At 40.1% G+C, this 23,283-nt stretch overlaps 1 protein-coding gene across 4 annotated transcripts in view; it reads right to left on the minus strand.

The window, feature by feature from the left end:
* Nucleotides 1–23,283, minus strand: part of KITLG (KIT ligand) — a 91,758-nt gene that overhangs the window by 53,314 nt on the left and 15,161 nt on the right. For all 4 annotated transcript variants that reach the window (XR_009356875.1, XM_059186484.1, XM_059186481.1 and 1 more), the window contains exon 2: nucleotides 3,480–3,593. Coding sequence is in view for 3 of the 4 variants with exons in the window: in XM_059186484.1 (XP_059042467.1) it covers nucleotides 3,480–3,593 (114 nt within the window). In the remaining variant the exon portion in view is untranslated. The remainder of the gene's footprint in view (nucleotides 1–3,479; nucleotides 3,594–23,283) is intronic.

Below are 23,283 nucleotides of genomic sequence, written 5' to 3' on the forward strand. Positions count from 1 at the left end.
TTTAAGGTCAAAAAGCTGGGATTTAAATTCAGGTCTACCAAATTCCAAAATCCATTCCTTAACCAATTTATCGGCACAGGTTGATCCTACATGAAATTTTTTAAATGGCATCCACGTATCATGTATCGTGGTATTAGTGATATGCTTTTATATTTTTATGGAAATGACTTATCTCCCAAACTAGATTATGAACATTTTTTTAAAAGATTTTAATTATTTATTTGACAGAGAGAGAGAGAGATCACAAATAGGCAGAGAGGCAGGCAGAGAGAGAGGAGGAAGCAGTTCCCCGCAGAGCAGAGAGCCCAAAGCGGGGCTCAATCCCAGGACCCCAAGATCATGACCCGAGCTGAAAGTAGAGGCTTAACCCACTGAGCCACCCAGGCGCCCCTAGATTATGAACATTTTGAGGTCAGGGATTATTCTCCTATTTCCTACTCTATGAAATACGGGTTGCAAATTATGTAGGTCTTTATTCAATTAGAAGTCAGCTGAGTCCTATTTTTGGGGGGAGGGAGCAGGAGGCAGAGAGAGAGGGAGGGAGACTCTTAAACAGATTTTGCACCCAGTGTGGAGCCCAACACGGGGCTCAGTCTCACAACTCTGAGACCAAGACCTGAGCAGAAACGAAGAGTTGACCGTCCAACTGACTGAGGCACCCAGTCACCCCTGGTGAGTTATATTTTTTATTAACTTGATTTTTTTTCAATAATCCAAAGTAAACACACTAATTTTACTAGATCAGCTCTTGAAATTAGTGTGTTTACTAGATCTTAAAATCTTGATCTCTTGATTTGTGTGTTTACTAGATCTTGAAATCTTGTTCTCTTGAAATTAAAAAATTTTCCCGAGTCAGCTGCTAGAAGGGAGGTAAAAACCCTCTTTTTCTCAGTCTAATGATTTCACATTTGCCCTTCGGGTGAGGATTTATCCTTTCATGTCAATATTAATGAATATCCCAGGCTGCTCTTTCTCTGTAATGGTTCTTGCCATTTTTCATTGTATCCGCAGACAGGTAACAGACTGAGAATAAACAGATGGTCAAAGACAAGGATGGAAATCTTGGAAGGTGCTTGTAATATCTACTTATGCCTCTTGAAAATACTGGTTTGACATTTCACAGGAAGTAATGCTCATTAAGTAGTTTTCCTTAAACACTTAGCAACTAATATACATATAAGTAATTTTTCTTAAATACCGTGTTAATTTTGGATATGCTGGGCCTGTGGTCAAGTATACCACCATCTTCCAACTATAGTTCATTGCTGATGTACTTGACATTTGCTCCCTACGGTAACTGCGTATCTCCATCGATCATCCTCAGTTCCACAGTTATACCCACAGACCCATGAGAGCTGTAATTTCCCCATTGTGAACTACTTTAAGCATATTTTTGAGACTCACACTAATCTGAGATCCCTATAAATTTATGTAACATAGAAAAAGCTAGTCAAAATAAGAACTGAGACTAAATTAGAATCAAGACACTTATGTCTCCAAATTTTGGAGACCCAACAGACCACCTAGAGCAGTAGCTCTTAAATATCCTTTCAGAAATGTCTTTAAAATGTAGATGCCTGGAGCCCTTCCTCAGACCTGTCACTGTATTAGCTTCTTAGAGGGCAGCCCAGATACCTTTAATTTTAATAAGCACCACAGGGGACCATAATGCTTACCACGGTAAAGCACATCAGGTCTTCCTTCACTGAACAAACATTTAGTGAGCAACTTTTTACCAATATAAAAATGATAATATGAGCATATATTTTCTCTTTTTATTATTTATTTACTTACTTATTTGAGAGAGAGAGAAAGCAGAAACAGGGGGAAGCGGGAGAAGCAGGTTCCCCGCCGAGCTGGGAGCCCAAAGTGGGGCTTGATCCCACAACCCTGGGATCATGACCTGAGCTGAAGGCAGGTGCTTAACTGACTGAGCTACCCAGATGTCCCATATTTTCTTTGCAGTATAGTTTCTTGGGTCACAGATTAATAAGCAACTTGAGGGAGAGGTCCATGCTCTGCAGTCTTTGAAGACAAAATAAAGCAGGAGTGCCTGGGTGGCTCAGTTGGTTGAACGTCCGGCTCTTGGTTATAGCTCAGGTCATGATCTCAGGGTTTTGATATGGAGCCTGACCTTGGGGCTTAGTGTGGAGTCTGTGCTTAGTGCGAAGTCTGCTTGAGATTCTCTCCCTCCATGTGCTTATACTTGCTTCTCTCTTAAATAAGTAAATAAAATCTTTAAGAAACAAAAAACTTTCCTCACTTGCTCCCTAAGACCTAGCAGGGCATATAGCAGGCAAATGTTGCTTTGCTTCGGTCACCAGCCCCTCAAATAAAATGTGCTGGTAGATCTTCATCACAGAATACTGCATCACAGAATACTTTTTAAACTTGGATCCTCTGGGCATCCTTCTAAGGAATCCACCTAAATTGCGTGCGAGTCTGTGGTTTATGTGTCTGTTTCTAACTGCATTGAGGCTAAGTCAGAAAGACTTGGACCACAGAATTAAACTTCTGTTTTGAAGTTTGGCTATAAGCCCCAAATAAAACATAAACCAGGAAATATAGATCAAGAGTAGGGAAGACAAATATCTCAACAAATACAATTTTCTTTCTTTTGTCCATATCACGACCTTTATTTCTTCCCTATGTTTGTATCATCTCTGTGCTCGAGACAATTTTCAAGTAACAGAATGCCGCTTGGTTGCTTTGAACTGGGCACTTAACAAAAATGCTTCACCAAGTGTGCTCACCCTGAAATCACACCTAGTAGCTCAAATGGGCATGTAAATCTCCCCTAGATCAGGAGAGCTGGGAGGAATGCATTCCAGATGCTGTATTCTCTCTCTCATGCCATGGTATGCATTTTAAGAGAAACATGGCATGAAGCTAGTTGTAACCAAGGGGCACCAGCGTAAAATGGCTTTTGCGGAGAGATGAGCTCCAACATGACAAATGTGGAAGAGGAGTCTGTTCAACATTTGGGTAACAAATCACTCCTCCAGCTATATTCCCAGAGGGAGCACATACCCACCTACATGTCATGGGGTCTTCATGCTGTTGAAGGGGGAGATTGGCCATTTCAGGTCTTTTCTGTTAGGCTTGTTAGAGAAGAGAAGGAGGGCATATGGAAGGGAAATAAGACACTGAGAAACCCACTCAAGAGATAATGGGAAACAAGGTGGTATGCCACATCAGCACACAGAAAACTCTCCAGTGTCCTACACTGCCTGTGACAGAGACGAAAAAAACAAGAAACAAAGTCACCGCAGTGAGGTACCAATGTTACCAATAGATTCTCCTTGATCATAAATATCTCCCTGCCTCCTCTCTAAACACCCTTTAGAAGAACTCATTGATTTCTTTCTTTGTCTTGGAAAAATACTAAGTTGGGACAAAAAAAAAAGTATGAAACCTTTTTCAAAAAAATGGAAGAAAAACAAAACAAAACACAGCTATTGAAAGCATTCCTTACTTACCAATTTTGTAACGTCTTTTACATCATCAGTCACACGGTTCCTGCAGATCCCTTTAGTTTTCACCAGAGGATTAAATAGGAGTAGTTGAAGATAAATGCAAGTGACAATCCAAGTCTAGATGAAAACAGAAAGATTGCTGGTGATGACCAGTTAACAGCTGTAATCACTCAAGCTATTACATCTTATACCTTACTGTGGAAAAGCCCATCTACCTTAAAAAAAAAAAAAAAAGAAATGCTACTGGCTTATATACAATTCAATGCTGAGTAATTGAAGTCTGCTCACCAAATTTTTAAAAACTGCCAGTTAAAATGTGGTTTGGATTTTTCATTTCTATGACATTACTGTTCGTTTTTGTCAGAAGCTTTCTAGAGCCAATTTCCTAATGGCAATTAGGAAGGAACGTGCAGCCACATGTAAAAGATCTACCACTTGAGGTGTTTTCTAAAAACTAGGAATGTATAAAATTCATACCTCAAGGCACCAAAAGAGACTTTCTATACTTTAAGTGTAGACTCTTTGGCAAGTAGCAGCAAACCTGAGCAGTGCTTTAATTCTAATAGTGTAGGACAGTACACCAAAGTGAGGAAGAGAGATATATTTTTAGATAGATCTAGGACAGGACTTAACCTCATTTATGAGACATCAAAGGAATCATTGTTTTTAATCATAGCTTTTTAGCCATTTACTAGGGGGAAACATTTTTCTTAGCAAATAGGAAGACATTCTTGAGCTCTATTGTGAGGTCCTCACACACATACATGTGCACTTACACATGCCTCTCCTTGAAAATAATGCAACCATGTTTATAGTTACTTTTATTCAGGACTTATTTTTTCTTATTATACTATAGTTGAGGTTTTTAAGAAATCAGTCATCCAGTTCTCTTTTTTTAGTACCTTGGTAGCCTGTAACATAGCACCTTGCATATTAAAAGTTCTTAATAAATATTTGCTGGATGCATCAGTGATGATGGTAAAAAAAAGTCTAATGTTTCAAATTCAAATCCGTTTTATTGAGCAGATATTACGAGACAGAGACTGTGCCAGTCACTAGAGAGACAAAGGTGATGAAGGTGCCCTTGTAACTCAGAGGCAGGTACATAAATAATGTGCACGCTCTGTGACAAATGCTTTGGGAACACAAAGGCAGAAGCAATTAATCCATTAACCTTAGCGAGGAGAACCCTTGGCAGGAAGACCGTGCCAAGAAAAGCTAGAGAGAAAATGTGACTCTGGCTGGCTTCTGGAGGACAAGGAGTCTGCAAGAGTTGACAAGGAAAGGATAAGCATTCCAGGAAGACAAACAGCATGAGCAGAGGCATGAAGATGTGAAGATACCCTAAAATGGGAGAGTTCTTTTATGAGTTAACATGCACTTACGGCATCTTAAAGTTACACAAAGTCCATCAGCGCATGGCTAGAAATCCTTCCTATTTACACAGCTGCCATGTATTTTTTTAAAAACTGGATTATTTTCCACTAATATCTGCATGCTAACTAGATATTACACTGGACCAAATGATGATGGCCATTTACTGAGATTTCTGAGACTACATGCTCCCTACATAGGTAACAGCAGTTTGTAAACAAAACTCAAACCCTTTCATTGTTTTACCAATGTGTTCTCCTAGTTTGGCAGTAATTCCGTTAAAGTTTGGTTAAAGCTCCTTTCAGTACTGTGGGGTCACGCTCTTCATAGCAATGTCTCCCTTGGAATGAAATGAAGATTAAACTGTGTGCAAATGATTTCTTGGAAGAAACCAGGATGTTCTTTGATAGGTGGATAAATAAACGGTGGTATATTGGACAATGGAATATTACTCAGCACTAAAAGAAATGAGCTATCAAACCATGGAAAGACATGGAGGAAATTTCAAGGCATATTTTTATTAAGTGAAAGAAGCCAATCCAAAAAGGCTACACATGCTACAATTCCAACTATTACGACTTACTGGAAAAGGCAAAACTGTCAAAATAGCAAAAAGATCAGTGGCTGCCAGAGGCTGTAGGGGGAGGGATGAATAGGTGGAACACAGGGTTTTTAGGGCAGTGAAAATACTCTGTAAAATGGTAGGTATGTCATTATCCCCCTGTCCAAACTCACAGAATGTACAGTACTAAGGGTAATTCCTAGTGCAAACTATGGACTTTGGATGATTAAGACGTATCCATGTAGATGTATCAGCTGTAACAAATACTCCACTCTGGCCCTGTGTAGGGGCAGGGAGCAAGGGGGAAACCTCTGTACTTTCCCCTCAATTTTGCTGTGAACCTATAACTGTTAAAAAAAAAAAAATGACTCTGGGGACACCTGGTTGACTCTGTTGGTTTAAATATCTGCCTTCGGCTCAGATCATGATCCTAGGGTCCTGGGATCAAGCCCCACGATGGGCTCCCTGATCAATGGGAGCCTGCTTCTCCCTGTCTTCCCACTTGTGCTCTCTGTTGTTATCTCTGTCTCTTTCTCAAATAAATAAAAAAATCACTTTGATTGCTGTGGTGATTGCTGTAGGGTAGCAATAGGTAGAAACAGTCCGGTTAGGGGCTCCTGTTATAATCCAAGCAAGAAAGGGTTGTAGCAATGCACTGACCAGAAGTCGTTAGATTCTGGATACCTCCTACAGGCTCAACCACTAAGATTTCCTGAGAGCTAGAGTGTGACTTGAAGGAATCAAAGATGACTCCAAGGATTTGGGCTTCAACAAATGGAAGGATGGTGTTGCCATCAACTGGTATGAGGAAGGCTGAGGGCAGAGAAGGCCTGGAGGGAAGATCAGGAGCTGAATTTTGAGTGTGCTAAATTTGAAATGTCTTTGCGATACCTGAGGGAGGATACTAGGTCAGGATATTTGAATCTGGATTTAGAAGGGAAGTTGGGGCTAGATATATAAATGATAGCCTTGGATGTATAAATGGAATTTATTCATCATTCAAAAGAGTGGATGAGCCCAGGATGAGCCTCACTCCAGGGAGTGAGGACCAACAGAACAAAGAACAAAGAATTGAGTCCTATGGTGCTCTAACTGGAAGAGGTCTGGCAGAAGATTTAGAACTCACAAAAGAGCTGGCGAGCTTGAGAGAGAAGCCAAAGGAATAGGAGGAAGCCAAGTTTAAAAAAAGAAAAATTACCTGGGGGAGGAGGTCCAACAATGTCAAATACTCGTAATAGGTCAAGTAAGAGGAGAACGGAGAACTGACCCCTAGATTTGGCAGAAGACAGCTCACTGGTGACAGTAACAGGAACATTTTTGCTGAAGTAGTTATGGGAAAAAGGCTATCTGGAGTGGGTTTAAGAGAACATAAGAGAGTAATTAGAAACTGTGAATGTGACAGCTCTTTTAAAGAGTTGTCCTTCAAAGGAGAGCAAATAAACAAATGAATAAAAAAAAAAAAAAAGTGGGATAGTGATTGGCAAGGACGGGGGGGAGGGGGGCTTCTCTGTAAGCAGACCAGGCTGTCCCTATGCCTATGTGGATGACAGTGCAACTGGCAACGTGGGCCAGAAGGGAGGCAACTGCTTGAGCAATGTTCCTGCAAAGGCAAGAAGGGGTGAAATCTAGCTGTCAATCACAGGGCTCAGCTTTAAATAAGAGCCTGTATAGTACATCAGTACTATCAGACAGGATGTCTAAAAGTGTGAGTGCAGACACTGGGGTTGTTTCAACAACACAGTGAAGAACAGCTACCATTTACTGGACATTTATTATGCACCAAACATTTTGTATATCTTCTCACAAACTAAGTTTCATATATCCTTATTGCATTAAAAAAATTTTTTTTGAAGATTTTATTTATTTATTAGAGAGAGAATGACAGAGATCATGAGCAGGTGGAAGGGTTGAGAGAGAAGCAGACTCCTCATTAAGCAGGGAGCCCAATGTGGACTCCATTCCAGGACCCCAAGTTCATGACCTAAGGTGAAGGCAGTTGCTTAACTGGCTGAGCCATCCAGGTGCCCTTTAAAAGATTTTTTTCTTAAGATTTTATTCATAAATCCTAGTTTTAAAGGTGAAGAAATTGAGCTACAGAGAGATTTGGGGACTTCTAAATAAAACCAAAAAACAAACAAACAAAAAACCAGGTCTTTCCAATTCTAAATCCTGTCCTTTTTACCACCCCATACTATCACAGCATTCCCACAAAGCTCAGATCACTGGTCAGGACTACAAAGAGCAAAGCTCTAAAACTTCAATAATTTTTTAGATGTCAAGCATATGGAGGCAAGTATATTTCATAATCCATGCCATAGCAGAATATTCTACATTTCTCAGGTTACCATAATTTTTAATATATGTCCATCACAGTTTTAAAAAATATCCTAATACAGACTTAATAATTGCAAAATAATCTGCTCATTTTTATAGGAATGTTTGGCCAGTGCTAAAATTAAATCTGTTCGTATACTCACACATTTCTGACAAACTTATATTTTCTAAAGCACTTTATTTTAAAGCTGTTAAATAGATTTGTAATTTATTTTCATATATACCTAGCTAGTAGTATGGGATATTCACCTTTTGTAAAATTCAACAATTCACTCTGCCGTAACTAAACATTAGAACAGAGGAGCCATCATGGGAGTAATGTCCCTCATCAGTACTCTCGTGAGAGGAGAGAGGGCTGAAATGCAGAACTTACTTCTTCATATTGGAAAGTAATCTTTCAGTATTATTCTGTATTGATTACAGACATTTTTTCTAATATATAGGATGCACATTTCCTTTATTTCTGAAACAGTGGGTAGAAGTATTAAACCCCACTTTTTTGATGATTCAGGTTCATGATATAAAAGACTACATGAAATAAGATAAGCCAGATGTTAACATATTGTATGATCTCACATGTGGAATATAAAAAAGGAAAGGAAAAAGAAAAGAAAAGAAATAAAAGGAAAAAAAAGTCAAATTCATGGTAACAGAGTAGAATTAGGAGTGGGAGTTACCAAAGGCCGGGCAAGATCTAGATCAAAGGGTACAAAATTTCAGTTACAAGATGAGTAAGTTCTGCGGACTTCATGCACAACACTATAGTTAATAAGACTGTATTATACATTTGAAATATGCTGTGAGTAGGCCTCAAGTGTTCTCACCACACACAGAAAGAAAGGGTAACTGTAAGGGGATAGTTTGTGATGTACACTTGCCTCAAACATCATATTGTACACCTTAAATACATATGATTTTTGTCAGTCATACCTCAATAAAGGTGGTGGGGGAAGAAAGCATTCCAGGTATGTGGTTGTGACCACCTTCCTCTAAGTAGCTCCAAAGTACTGTATTTGTTTGAAAGACGACTATTTTAAAATTTTATTTTTTGTCGGCTTCTCACGTTACCCGTTTCTCCCCAGGCTGTCAGCTCATTCCTTGCAACATATTTCACTGTTAGTATGCCTATTTCTAGCTTCCTGGAGTCTCAACGGCAACACACAACACATGGCCCATGGGGGGCTGAGTCCCATAGGCACAGTAATGGCAAAAAGATGACCACACCCTAATTCTTGGAACTTGAGGATTTTTTCCTTATATGACAGAACGGACTTTACAGATGGGATTTGGCGAAGGACCATGAGGTGGAGAAACCACCCCAGACTCCCTGGGTTTAAAAGAATCTTATGGCTCCTTACAAACAGAACCTGTTCCAGTTCTGGCTAGAGAAATGGAATAAATGAAGAAGGGCAAACGGCGACATCATTAACTTGCCATTCCCGGGAAGGGAGCAGGAGTCCAGGAATGCCAGTGGCTTCTAGAAGCTGAAAAAGGCAAGGATCAAAGTCTACCTGAGAGCCTTCAGGGAGGTACATGGTCCCACGGACACCCTGATTTTAGCTCAGTAGGCCTGCCAACTTTGGATTTCTGAATCTCCAAAACTGTAACATAATAAATCTGTATTGTTCTATAAGTCACTAAGTTTGTGGCAATTTGTTATAGCAGCAATAGAAAAATCAGAGTTCAAGAAACTTTTGAATGAATTAATGGATGAATGGTATAGTATTGCGATGTCCAAGCTTTCCTAGTAAGGAAAATAAACTGCCCTTGTTAGTATTCTGGGCCCCCAACCCCGCTTTAAGCAAAGCAGCTTGGCTTTTTTTTCTGTTTTATTTGTTCATGCTTCTGGGTAAGATTTTATTTGAACAAAGGTTTCCAAGGGCAGGAAAAAAAAAAAAAAAGAAGAAGAAAAAAAAACACATGCTTTTGAAAACCGGTTGTGTGATGGCAGAGAGCAGAACGTGGATCCAGAAAACCTCTGAGCCCCTTACCGTGGGACCTCAAAGAAGCCAATTAATCCTTCGAGGACTCTGTTTTATCAGTCTTAAAAAATGAGAATGAGAATAATTTTAGCCTTACCCACTTCATGCAGCAATGGTGAAGATCAAATGAAAAGTTTTCAAGTCATAGGAGCTGTGCAATTATTTGTTGTGTGGTTTATGGGTTTGGGATAGGCTAGGAAACCAGGGAAACAAGGACTTTTCAGACTGAATAAAGGAGGGAAAAGGACTTTATAGAGTCAATCTTCCAGGAACAAAGAGGATGCTCTTTAGTACACGGGTATTTTGCACGGATTTTAGATTCAGAACCTTTTTCAATTTATTTCTTAGTTCTCAATTGTGTTTAGCTTCAGTTAACAAATGACTTCCAATTAACGGAGGTAATTACCATGTATCACCAAAATATTTATCTTTGTTTTCTCCCTCTTCCTCTTTCTCTAATTTCTGGAAACTCCAACAAGGGTACACGGGTGCCTAAATGTGGGGGTGTGTGTGTGTGCACACACCCTATCAGAGATAGAATGCTGAAGCAAAATGTCCCTGTGTTTGTGACTTCTGCTCTAAAATGTATCTTTTCAGTTTGGGCAATCATCTCACTGTTTTTTTCTTCCCCCCTCTAACATTCTCTGCTTCTGCCTATGACATTTTTCTCTGGCTACTTTGTTTTAACATCGTACAACTTTTCTCTCTAGGTCACGCTCGTTGTGTGATAACCTCTCATTTCACGATAACCTTTCATTGCACAGACACACCAAACTAATCTTATTGTCGGCAGTTCTCGATTTCTTTTTTATTTAGAGGCATGCGTCAAAAGTGTCCCCCACATACTCCCCACATCACACACAATTCCGATAACTCTTTCATTGCTAAAAATTGCCTTTACATTATTCACATGATAAAAAAAGAAAAAGAATAAGACATCTGGTTGTGCTGCTAGAACTAAGCCATACAACAGAAACGGTTTTGGTAGCGGGAAGAAGTGACAAACATTCATGTGAATGACAGACAGAGTAGATCTTTTTCAGGTAGGTTTTAACAGTGGCAGATAGTTCTATAAAGATACTTTGAACAAGAGGGGCAAAGTGACAAGAAGATGAGGCTGGAGACCCTGAAAGGCAAAAAGATCTTATTAAGGTCTCATGTTTGTTAAGAATCAGTCACAGCAGACCCCAGTGGGATAGTTACCCAGTCACCAGTTTTTTCTGAATATAAGAACCTTCCTTATAATAAAAAGCCACAAGGCAGGAAAAGGAGCTTCAGATTCCTCCTAAAGCAAACTATTTACTTGATCTGAACATGTGTGTGTTATAACACAGAAGTTGCTTCGTAGATTTCTTTCTTTTAGTACAGAGGGACATGCAGGTAGCCCAAGTACATCAGGGGAACATACGCTGTTTGAGATATCAGAAGATTCCAAGTCTCTAAACTTGGAGGAAGACAACAACAACAAAAATCAAACTTTTCTCTCTATGAACTTGAGAAATGATATTTTAAAATATGTGTTGCCAGGGCCCACATTAGACACTTCCCAAAGTCGGAAAGGTAGAGGAGTGTCTGTGTAGCTTGTTTTCTTTAATACACAGACCTACAGAGTTGTATTAGGTCTGCCCTGAACAAAACAGCAGCTGCTGCCAAAAACAACATTCATCTTCTCTTTAATCTTGAATGCCAGCTAGCGAAGCAGGCAGTTGGTTCCCTTGTAGACCAAATGTGCTTTGGAAGCAGGCCAACTGGCTTAGCTACCCAGGACCAGGAAAGCAATTTACCAAGATATGGGTATAGTAATTAGTCCTGAGTTCAGGTCTTCTGAGGTCATATGAACAATATCCTTCAAAAATAACCTTAATGTAAACCAACAACAGATTCTGGTTCAGGGAAGAACCATTTACTTCTATGTGACTTCTTTCTTCAGATTTTTTAATTTTTAAAAGATATACCGTTACACATTATCCCTAATCATCCCTACACAGATTCAAATTCTTCTCTAGCAATTGTCCAGTAAGCTCAAAGGGACTGAGGAAACACATAACAGTAAAATTTAGAAAATCTGCTACCAGGAAAGCAGATGTTAACAGGATAGCTCAGTGAAACTCAAACCAGCTTCTTCAAGTCCAGTTTGGTGCCCTAAAGTCTTGTGAAACAAAACATCCACATCTCTCCATGTAGATCCTTTTGTGAAGTGACATGAAAATATTCTAAAATATGGATAATCCCTAAAACACATGGTGAATATGGTCTACTAACAAAACCTGAACCACCTGGAAATGAATTGTTTGATATAAAAAGATAGGCAACCGCTTTAAGGTAAACAGTAAATTTAAGGATTTCACTGGGAAAACAATGAGAAAAGTTACCCTTGATGGTCTGTCCTTACTGTAAATGTAAACCCTATTTAAAGGGAAAATGATGGGGCTCCTGGGTGGCTCAGTGGGTTAAAGCCTCTGCCTGGGATGGAGCCCCACATCAGGCTCTCCGCTCAGCAGGGAGCCTGCTTCCTCTTCTCTCTCTGCCTGTCTCTCTGCTTACTTGTGATCTCTGTCAAATAAATAAATAAAGTCTTTAAAAATAAATAAATAAATAAAGGGAAAATGACTCCCATATACTGACACTTAACTAAGGGCAACACCTAGGAGCAGTTTACGGATAGCATTACCTGTAACCTTCCCAACAACCGGAGTCTGCAGGTAAATAAGACACGCTTCAGTGAGATTAAGTAACTTGTTTAGGGCCGCTCTGCTAGTCAGTCTCTGGATTGGGTTCAAACCAAGACCTATACTATATATTAGAAAGAAAAATACCCAGTCAGACAGATAAGAAAACTGATTTCAGTTGCATTTAATGAACTATTCAATTTTACCTAAAATATCTACACAGTGGATGGCATATACATCCACTTTTTTTTAAAGATTCAATTTTTAAATTAAAGATTTGATTTCTTAAAGAATCAATTTTTTTTTTAAGATTTTATTTATTTATTTGATAGACAGAGATCACAAGTAGGTAGAGAGGCAGGCAGAGAGAGGCAGCAGCTCCCGCTGAGCAGAGAGCCCGATGCGGGGCTCGATCCCAGGACCCTGAGATCATGACCTGAGCTGAAGGCAGAGGCTTCACTGAGCCACCCAGGTGCCCATGAATCAATTTTTGATTGGAGTTATAGTGTCAAATTACTACGAGGTTGGGTAAACAAGTTGTACAGGTAAATCAAACTACACCTCACTAGAGCTTTTTAAAATTTTTCATAGCTAGAGGGAAGGGAAAACAACAAACAAAATGAAGCATAAGTGGTCCCTTCTGATAAAAGCAAAATTGACTACTTTCTGATTTCTAAGAAAAGCTGCCTATTCATCTAATAGACATTTATGGAACACCTGGTAAATATGTAAGTATAGAATATAAAGACAAAAGATACTGATTTGGGCCTCTGGGAGCTCAAACTACTAGAGAACACTGCCGGGAGGGGACGGGCCCAGGAGGGACAGCTAAACCTGACTTTGGGGACAGGGAACTGAAGAAGGGACTCAAGGAGGGCTCCTGGGAGAGGACCTGTTCTTTAAAGGTGAATCACAGTTAACGGATCAAGGAGAGCAGGGGTGAAGACCCCTGTCAGAGGAAAGAGCTGGTGCCCACAGAAGTGAGAAAACAAGGCATTTTCATAGAACTTCACACTGATGATATGACTAGGGAAAATGAACTTGAAGGAATCAACAACAGAATAGATGAAGCTAGAGAGACAGGCAGAGGTCCTCCCAATTTTTCTAATTGATTTGGATTTTATCTTAGAGACATGAGGAGCTCTGGAAGGACTTTAAGCAGAGGAGTATCAAGATCAGATTTATTTTATAAAGGCTTATCAAACATCAGCATGAAGGACAGATAGACTGGAGGGGCACAGAGGTCACCAAAGTCATTAACCGGGGCAGAGGCAGCGGTAATGGCGGGAAATGGGTCAGTTCAAGAGGATATGGAAGTAGCCTGGGACTTGGCTGACTGACAAAATGTGTGGGGTAAAAAGGAGAGGAGTCATGAGTGACCTCAAGTTCCAGTTTAGGTGACTGGGTAAGAAGTCCTGCTTTTCACCAAGTCAGGATAACGTAAGAGAAGTGGCAGCTGGAGACCATAAGTTATCACCCCAAACTCTGCAGGGCAGATCCCACATCTGAGGAGGGAAAGAACTACCTGAATAGATGAGACAATGAGAAGCCAAGCACAGGAGAGGGAAATCAGCTGACTGCGGGAACTGCACAAAAGGGCAAATGTGAACAACAAAAGAAGCACTAAAAGTTGTCAACCTTGGGGCGCCTGGGTGGCTCAGTCAGTTAAGCATCTGCCTTCAGCTCAGGTCATGATCCCAGAGTCCTGGGATGGAGCCCCGCATGGGACTCCTTGCTCAGTGTGGAGCCTGCTTCTCCCTCTGCCTGCCACTCCCGCTGCTTGTGTATTCTGACAAAAAAAAATTTTTTTAAATAATAAAGATGTCAACCTGACCATTGCCGGAAAACACCTCACAGAGCGGACACTGACAAGGATCATTTCTGTGGGACTGACAGAACTAGGAACCCATCCACAGTGGGTGCACAGGGATAAACGAGTGGGGGGAAATCTCAAGGGTAATCCAGGACAGCTTGAAAAGGAAGGAGAGCAAGTAGTTCGGAAAGGCTAGGGTGTTAACTTTGGTCTTGGCAGAAAAGAAGGCAGCTCAAAAGCAGTGGGGCTGTCATGATAAACTCAGCCTTTCTCTTTCTTCAGTGGCTAACGGAAGCCAGGTAAGCTCAGAAGCTTTGCCACGGTGTGAAAATCTGTGCAATGAACTACCTCAGGCAAGAATCTAGGGCCCAGGTGTTCAAGTTTTGATATTACTATTTTGTAAGACACTTACATGACAGAAGAAGCATTTATGCCAGCAGTAGACATTATTTCATTAGAAACAAGTGTAATATAGGTCATTAGCTCTTCACAAATACAGCAATTCTATAAAAACACAGCAAGAGACTTCCCCTAAACAATATAATCTGCTCTATTTAGGGAGATACTGATGACTAATTCTAATCAATTTTATGAGGAGAATATGTAACAAACCAGACTACTCTAAAAAATTGGTGGGTACTAGTTTAAGGTTGAGCCTAGATTTACATATTTGTTGCCAATTCTTTTTGCAAGTAAATATATTTTCAAGGAAATAGGAGACAGGCCCCCCAAATAGGCCAAAGTATAGGAATATAGCAAAAAAACAAAACAAAACATGACAGTTCTGAAATGCACATCGCCACCTTCAGAACCCTATGGGCACTGGTTTCTTTTTGGATGGCATTGTTCACTACCACAATAAGTGCTCTGAGCGCTGTACCTTTCCAAAAAAAAAAAAAAAAAATATATATATATATATATATATATAAATATATATATATATAAACATAAATTCTAATTCATACTTTTTCAACTGTGTGACTCACTTCTGAAAGTGTTATCTCTTGTAAATCAAAAAGCTCTGAAACTTTTTCAAAATCCATAAAATCTTTTGCATTCCAAACAACTGAGAGACGGAAAAATAAATCTTGGTTCCTGTTGCTCTCTGATCCCATGTGCTGAATCTGGACTGAAGGACTGAACTTCCTAGAACTTCTTGTGTTTTTTGTTCTCCTATGGTTGCAATTAAATATGTTCAGATGTCTTGTCAGATCAGCTACCAAGGCTCTGACAAGTTTGATCTCTCCAGGCCTTTTAAGTTTTAAAAAGCTTAATCTGAGGAAGCACGCTCAGGAAATCTCCAAAGTTTTTTTCCCCACCTAGGCTTTTTTAATGACATTAAAATAAACTAAATCTTTACACTCAGCTTTAAGTGCTTCCAAACAGCATGAAAACCAGTGGGGGTTAAAGGCATGAGCTAAAGCACACTCACAATCTTGATCATTTTCTTCATCACATCACATGGCAAGCCCGATTTGCAAAGGTCACAGCCTAAGCATTCCTGATTACTTAATGTGTGCTGGACACACCAAACTGCCTTTGGTTAAGTTGAATAAACTGTTGAAACGTTCCCCCCCTTTTGCTCAAAGGGCTCTAACTGAAATGGGGAGTCACCTGTCTTACCTTTAGAGGAAAGTGTATAATCATCTGGGGATGTTTACTAAGATTGCAGATTCCAGCATCACACAGAACCTAAATTTCTGAGAGTGCATCTCAGGAATGTACACTTTTAACAAGCCCTCCATGTTATTATTATTATTTTTTTTTAAGGTATTCTTGAAAGTCTGAGACGGGCTATTTTAGGCTCTCCTAGCTCAGGGGTACTATATCATTTGGGAAAAAAAGAGAGGTCTAAAAGGGTATACAAAGTTGCATTTGGTTCAAGGGCTACATGTTAGATGCTCCTGATTTAGAGCAACTTGGAAAAAGAAAAGGGAAATGTAATGAACCCTGTAGGAGTAGTGAGTGTAGAGGAAACTGCGAATTGGCTCTTTGATTACCACCCAGCCCTCTCCTAGCATATTCTCCTCTGTGGTGGCTGCCAAACTTCTCCTGCTCCTTTGCAATTAGCTACAGTTGCAGAGATGACTGGGCCAGTCAGGTACAGCCCTGCAAGACTGATAGGGGAAGGACAGTCTTGTGCTGGGCATTTTGCTCATATAGATGGTAGCCAGAGCACAAAGACCCTTCAGTCAGGACCAGTAACAGCTTCCAGCACTAGCTGTAACAGTTTTAAAGACAGCAGTGGACTTAATTGGGCTCTAAGTGACCAAAGTATTCTGGAAGTTTAGCCTCCTCTTCTGGCCCCTCCAGTGGTCTTATAAGCCACCAAATACATTTCATCATTTTCCCCCCTCTGTCTAGCTAGAATGGATCACACTGCATGCACCTGAACCCTAAGCAATGCTAGGAGAAAAGAACCCAAGTTATTAAGCATTTATTTCTCATAAAGTTTAGTCTAAACTTTCATTTGGAATTTTCAATTACTGTTTCAAAGTTCAAATTGTAAGATAAGCATCATTTAAAAAATTTTTTTAAAAAAGGAATTTTTTGATTGGCAATCCACGAGAATGTTAATGTATTTCTACTACCCAAAGCACAACAAAGCACTTATCTTTGGCATGCCTGGGACATGTTCCTTTGGTGACAAGACACTTCCAAATACAAGTTCATTGTTAATGAGCTTGATGTTTAGACCAGGAAAACATCAGCAAAGACTTGGATTCAAATCCTAATTCCATCATAAATGTGCTGTAACCTTGAACCAATTATGTAAGCTCTGTGAGCCTCAGTCTTCTGTTGAGGATAGCATTTCTTTGGGTTTTTGAAACGATTAAATAAGACAGTATTATGTAAAGCACCCACAAGATGCCTGGTACATGACAGATCACGACATGACTGCCATAGTTAATCATTATTACTAATCCTTTAGATGTTGAAGTCAAAACTAAAAGTTGTACTAATAGTGAAGGTCACATTCCACATATGCTCTGCTTCCCTGTGGATGAAAGATCAGCACAGGAAGAGGATAAAGAGGTTGTGAAATTGCCACTGGGCTTGGATTTGGATCAGCTCTCCCAAAGCACGCAGGCCCATCTTGACCTGGCGGAAAAGTGAGGCTGAATTGTTTGGGTAATGGGTGATGCTAGCCTCAACAGCAGAGTTTCAAAAGTCAACTAGAGCTTCAGTAATAAATTCGAGAGAGTTTTAGAAAACATCCCTGTTTACTCACACACAGAGAAGCCCAACTTTGAATCTCTATTCTGCCACTGACCACTCTTGTGGCCTTTGAAAAAGTCACTTCATCTTTCTCTGCTTTAGTTTCCTCACCTGTAAGATGGGCCTCATCGTAGAACCTACTTCCCAGGCTTGTTGAGGCTGGAAAGGAGCTCTAGATGGGAAGCACTTGATAGAGGACCGGGAAATAGCACACCCCCAACCATGTTTCCATGGTTATTATGCTTGTCTCCATTCCAACCACACTTAGCCCAAGCATCTCCAAACTCCAAGCTCAAGCCAAAACTATGGGCCCCATCCTTGATTCTTCCTGTTCCCCTACTTACACATCCAGGAGGTTATGTCCTGTTAGTTCTACCAGCAAAATCAATCTTGCGACATTCACCTTTCCCCACCTCCTCCTTTACCGCCACAGTACAGGCTCCACTCCTGCCCAGAAGGCTTTCAAGGGGCCCTTAAGTAGCCTCCTTTGCCTTCATGCTTGCTACTTAACAAAAGAGTGGTCCTCTGGGATTATAAAACAGCACTCACTGCCTGCTTAAAATCTCGGAATACCTTTCTATTCCATTTACGACAACAGGCAAGCTGCTGATCAAGTCCTACCAGAAGTCCTACCAGGTCCTATTTAATGTAAACTTGCCTACTTCCATGCTTGTGTCTTAGCACATGGTCACTTGGGTTTAGGAACTGGAGCACAGTTGAGGTCTGGGTAATGTATGATTCAATCCTCAGCAGATGGTGTCCATATTCACGCAACGGAATTGCAACATTACCCACCAGTTTTGTTTATAATTTGTCTCCCACATTTGAGTCGGAGAACCGTGCATAAGACCGGTACTTTTCAGGGCCTCACTGTTCTGGCCAGAGTGGGTAGAGCAGGGCTGAGTACAGAGAAGTGTCTCATAAATATGTTTTAAATGAATGAATGCAGGATAAAAAGAAGAGTTTCACTCAACAGTTGGCCATAAACCACGGTCACGCTTCTCCCTCTAGGGTCCGATAACTGCTAACTCCTAATGACAAGTTTGAGTCATGTTGCAATATTCTTTTAATTATTCAAAATGGGACATCAGCTAACGGTTTTTTGGGTTGAACTTTGAGCCATTTTCTCTCAGCACGTAGATACTTCTCTAGCTCATGAAAATGATAAAGTAGGATATCAAACCAAGGGTAGACTGTAAGCTCCATGAAGCATAGCAACAAAATAATTTTTACTATTATATTTCTAGCCTCTAGCACAGTGTCTTGTAGTAAATGCTAAATAAATCTTTTTTTAAAAAAAAATTGAGAGAGAGAGAGAGCTCACATGCACAAGGGGGGTCTGGGTAGGGACAGAGGGAGAGAATCTCCTGCAGACTCCCTGCTGAGCCCAGAGTCCAGTGAGATCTAAATAAACAAATTTTAATGAACAACTAGTAGAAAAATGCCTTTCTAGATGTGGCTGAAGTAGGATAATAGACCAAAGTGCTCACCTGCCTATAAAATCCCCAGAAGCCCCCCTCCAAAGGAATTAGGTAAATTCGATTATGAAGTTACTTTCCCTTATTGACCCAAAGGTAATAAAATGAAAACCACAATCAAAAAGCCCCCCACGGATCTGGAATACAGGCACTTCCCTATAGTAAGTTGAATGGAAGTCTTCGAGAATTCTACAACTCCGTACTTCATTTAGAATTCAGAATATGGCAAGTATAAATTTCTCCCTGTCTCCCCAATGAGTTGCAATCCATCAAAATTTCTAAAGCAGCCAATTAAAAAAAAAAAAAAAACAACTATTCATGGGGATTCTGCACTGGGAACACATGCAGAGAAAAGGATTTCACTTGGGAGAAGTCATGTTCAGAAGTGATGACATTAGGTCAAGCTTTTAAATGCTAATCTTATCCCTTCCCAAAGCATTGGTTAACTTATCTAGTGGTCATCCCTTACTAAAGCAGGCAAAAAAAAAAAAAAAAAGTTCCTAGAACTGATGGTTTGTTTGTTTGTTTTGTAATCCAGATCCAATCCTAGTTTGACTAAAGAATAAAAACGTTACCTTTCTTCAGAGTAACTGAGGCATACTATTACTGCTCCCCTCTCCCATCACTTGGATGCAAGAAACAAAGTTGCATGCCAGACTACTCATCAGCTGATTCAAATGACCCTCTTTCCCCCACCCCTGCAAAATAGACCTCAGTTGTGCCTATTAGTGTGAAAATGCAATAATTAGTGGCAAGCTCTTTTATTCCAATTTTTCACCATGATGTTCATTAAATTATACTTGCAGTAGAGACTCCAAATTCAATAAAGAAGATGCACAGCAGAAATTAACAAGACCTTTCCAACATATCAGGATGTAAGTATTGGCATCACGGATTTTTACAATGTTTAAGAGGGTTCTGAGTTACTCTTCAAAGTAAATTAAACTATTTTGTGTTTCAAAATTCTCCTTCAAGTCTCACTTGGAAACTTACTTGATAATATTCCCTAGACTAAAAACAAAAACCCAAAAACAAACAAACAAAAAAATGCCACAGAAGAATATGAAAAATGTACTTTAAACTCTCAAGTTCTTACTCTAAATAATGCTGGGAGGGGGGAAAAAGGAACTTTCTTCTTGGGTCAGCAAAGAGGGTGAGTGGGTGACCATTGCACGATAATCCTTTGGACTTCTTTTCAAAGCAGCTTCTTTGCTGGGGAATCCAGCTGCTTTGCTGGGGGGATGAATGTAAACAGGGGGATGGCTTGGGTAGCACAGGACTCTCTCCCCATTGGGAGGAAAATGGGGATCTACTTCCTCAGGAAGTGAAGAGAGGACTGTGTGTGAGCAGCACATCCAGCTTTAAGTGAAATTGAAAAGACATGCTTCAGCTGCTGTAGGATTTAAGTGCCCAATCTGCACAAATAATTTTGCACATCTACTTCATTGTTTAATTTTTGTGTGTCATCTCTCATTTACGATACTTTTTGGAGCTTTCGTTTGCAACTTAGGGCAGGCGGTAGACTTTGCTCTTTGTGACACATTAATTACTTAAAATCTGAGAAGTTTTATAGGTTTCAGAAATGTTAAGCTTTTCATTCTACATCCCAAACTGAACTTAACTGATATAAGGAAAAGAAAAAAGAAAAAGAGAAAAAGAAAATAGACCATGCTACAAGGTTGCCTAAGGTTAAAACTTCAGAATTTGGAAAACTTGGCATCAAAAGCATATCGGGAAGTTTTGAAGTGCACTATACGTTGCTGCTCCAGGTCTGTACAGTTATGTTCCGTGACATGGTGGATTCTCATCACAGAAGAAATGTGAAAACTTCACTTATTCATCCTTCTCTGACCTTCCTCCACACATAAAGAGATCTTTGATCTTAAGTATTGAAACATCATTTTTTCCTGAATTCCTTAACCACACCTGTCTTTAATTCTTAAATACTCAAAATGAACCATCTAAAGCTTCTATGGTCATATTTGTCTTCCCTCACTGTTTTTGTTTTTGTTTAAATATTTTATTTATTTATTTAAGAGAGAGTGAGAGAGAGCATGAGAGGGGAGAAGGCCAGAGGGAGAAGCAGACTCCCCATGGAGCTGGGAGTGGGACTCAATCCTGGGACTCTAGGATCATGACCTGAGCCGAAGGCAGTCACTTAACCAACTGAGCCATTAGGGTGCCCTTCCCTCACTTTCATCGACAGAGATTATACACATCAGAGTCTGAATCTATAGGATACCCCATCCTATAGAATCTATAGGATACCCCGTCTTTCCTATGGAAACACAATCTGAAAGGAAGCATCCTGAATGTGGGTAAGGTGTGAAAGAAGAATATGTTAACTCCATTTGCAATAGATGTAGTCATTACTATTACATATCAAGAAAAACACCCTAGCTAGGCAATACAAGGAGATGACAAATACTGATATGAAGCAAAGGCTTAGGAGCCAACAGACCGGGTCTGAAGACTGACTTGATGTTAAGATGTGGATTAACTTTCTCCATCTCCCCAAGCTCATATTCTCCTGCAACGAGGAATATCCATATTACCACTATCATAGATGGAGAGAACTAGGGGAGATAAAATGTACATTTTCTTCATCAGCAACAGTATTAGGTCTAACATCTTTTCTGGCTGTTAAACCTTCTATACATCTTGCATTAGTAGATACTGGCACTTGCCATTCAACCTATTGTATTACTTCCTTAAAGATGGCCAGCAACTTGTCCACCTTTTCCTCCCCCACCTTTTTTAAAATCCATGGTCTCCATGCTCTTCTACAAGCCTAAGTGGCCCATTTCTCTCTCCAAACAGAGAGAATGTATGTTTGTGTGGGCCAGTGCTGCAGGAAAGGTTATACACATTTCTTACTGACATCAAGGCATAACCGTAATGTTCTAAATTTTTTCCTACCTTCCAAATCACTCTCTCTATAACAGCTGAGGTCACACATGAACTGAGGTCACATATCAACTGAGATCAGTAGGCATAAAGATGGTTAAGTACCCAGATCCACTCTTAGACTACTGGTAGGTGTTCAGAATGCAACATCTGATCATAGTTTGGTTCAGAAAATCTTTGCCAAGATTTTGGTGCTGAGCTACTAACAGGAGACAGCAATATGAGGCAATTTATCTTGGTAGGCAGGTGAGTAAGAAGATAATTTCAGTACAGTGTTTTCACACTATATTTTTTTTTATGATTTTTCATTTCCTTATGTGAGACACAGAGAGAGGGAGAGAGAGCATTGGAGGGGGCAAAGGGAGAAATGGACACCCCATTGAGCAGGAAGCCCAAAATGGGGCTCAATCCAGGACCCCGAGATCCTGGATCTTAACCAACTGAGCCACCTAGCCTCCCAGTATGATTTTATTTTTTTTAATGTATTTCTTTGAGAGAGAGAAAAAGCATAAGAGTTGAAGGGTAGGACAAGGGGAGAGGAAGAGAAAGAATTTTAAGCAGACTCGTGCTACGCTTAGAGCAGAACACAGGGTTCGATCTTGCGACCCTGAGATCCTGAGCTGAGCTGAAACCAAGAGTTGGGATGCTCAACCAACTGAGCCACATGGGCGCCCCCATTTCTTTTTTTGTTATGAAAGTACAAGGTCAGATCGCTAAACACAAGGGAAGTGGAAGTGAAGAATAAGAGCAAACAATCATCACAGAGGGCTTTGAGAAGAGCTGGACAATTGGAAGATGGACGAAGAAGGGCCCAATAGGGCCTTCAAGGCCAAGTACAGTCTGTGGTACTGCATCCTGTGGTACAGGGTATATCCCTGTACCACTGTACATTGTTCGATGACACTGTAATAAAATGTACTACTCAGAGTACTGGAAATAGCCAACAATCAAATCAGAGAACCCTGTATAGAATGCTGAGGGTTTGGACTTTATACTGCTCATAATGAAAAGTCAGGGGAGGCTTTTAACCAGAGCAGTTACATAGTGAGACTTCCTCTAATCACTCTAGATGATGAGCATTGGAACTTTTGAAACAACAAAAATCACCATTTATTTTTTTGGATAATGAAATGGGCACCCCTGGAAGGAAGGACTAAAACACCAACGCCACATGGTTGAAGTCAAGACATGATATTCAGAGTTAGCAAATTCTTGTTCTGATGTTCCTGCAGAACCCCTCAAATGCCAGGACACAGATTTTCAGGGAAAGATGCAAAACTAATAAGCTTCCTTGTACTCCAGCTCTCCTCCTCAGTCACTTACAAAAATAGTATAATGTCAGTGTTTCCATCCCATTCTCCTTTGAGTTTGAAATTAATGGACTTTAAATATATATATATATATATATATATATATATATATATATATATGAGCATGTAGAAGAAAATTTTCTCCTTGGTTTCACAGTC

The sequence above is a fragment of the Mustela lutreola genome, chromosome 8 (assembly GCF_030435805.1).
Source record: "Mustela lutreola isolate mMusLut2 chromosome 8, mMusLut2.pri, whole genome shotgun sequence".
NCBI lineage: Eukaryota > Metazoa > Chordata > Mammalia > Carnivora > Mustelidae > Mustela > Mustela lutreola.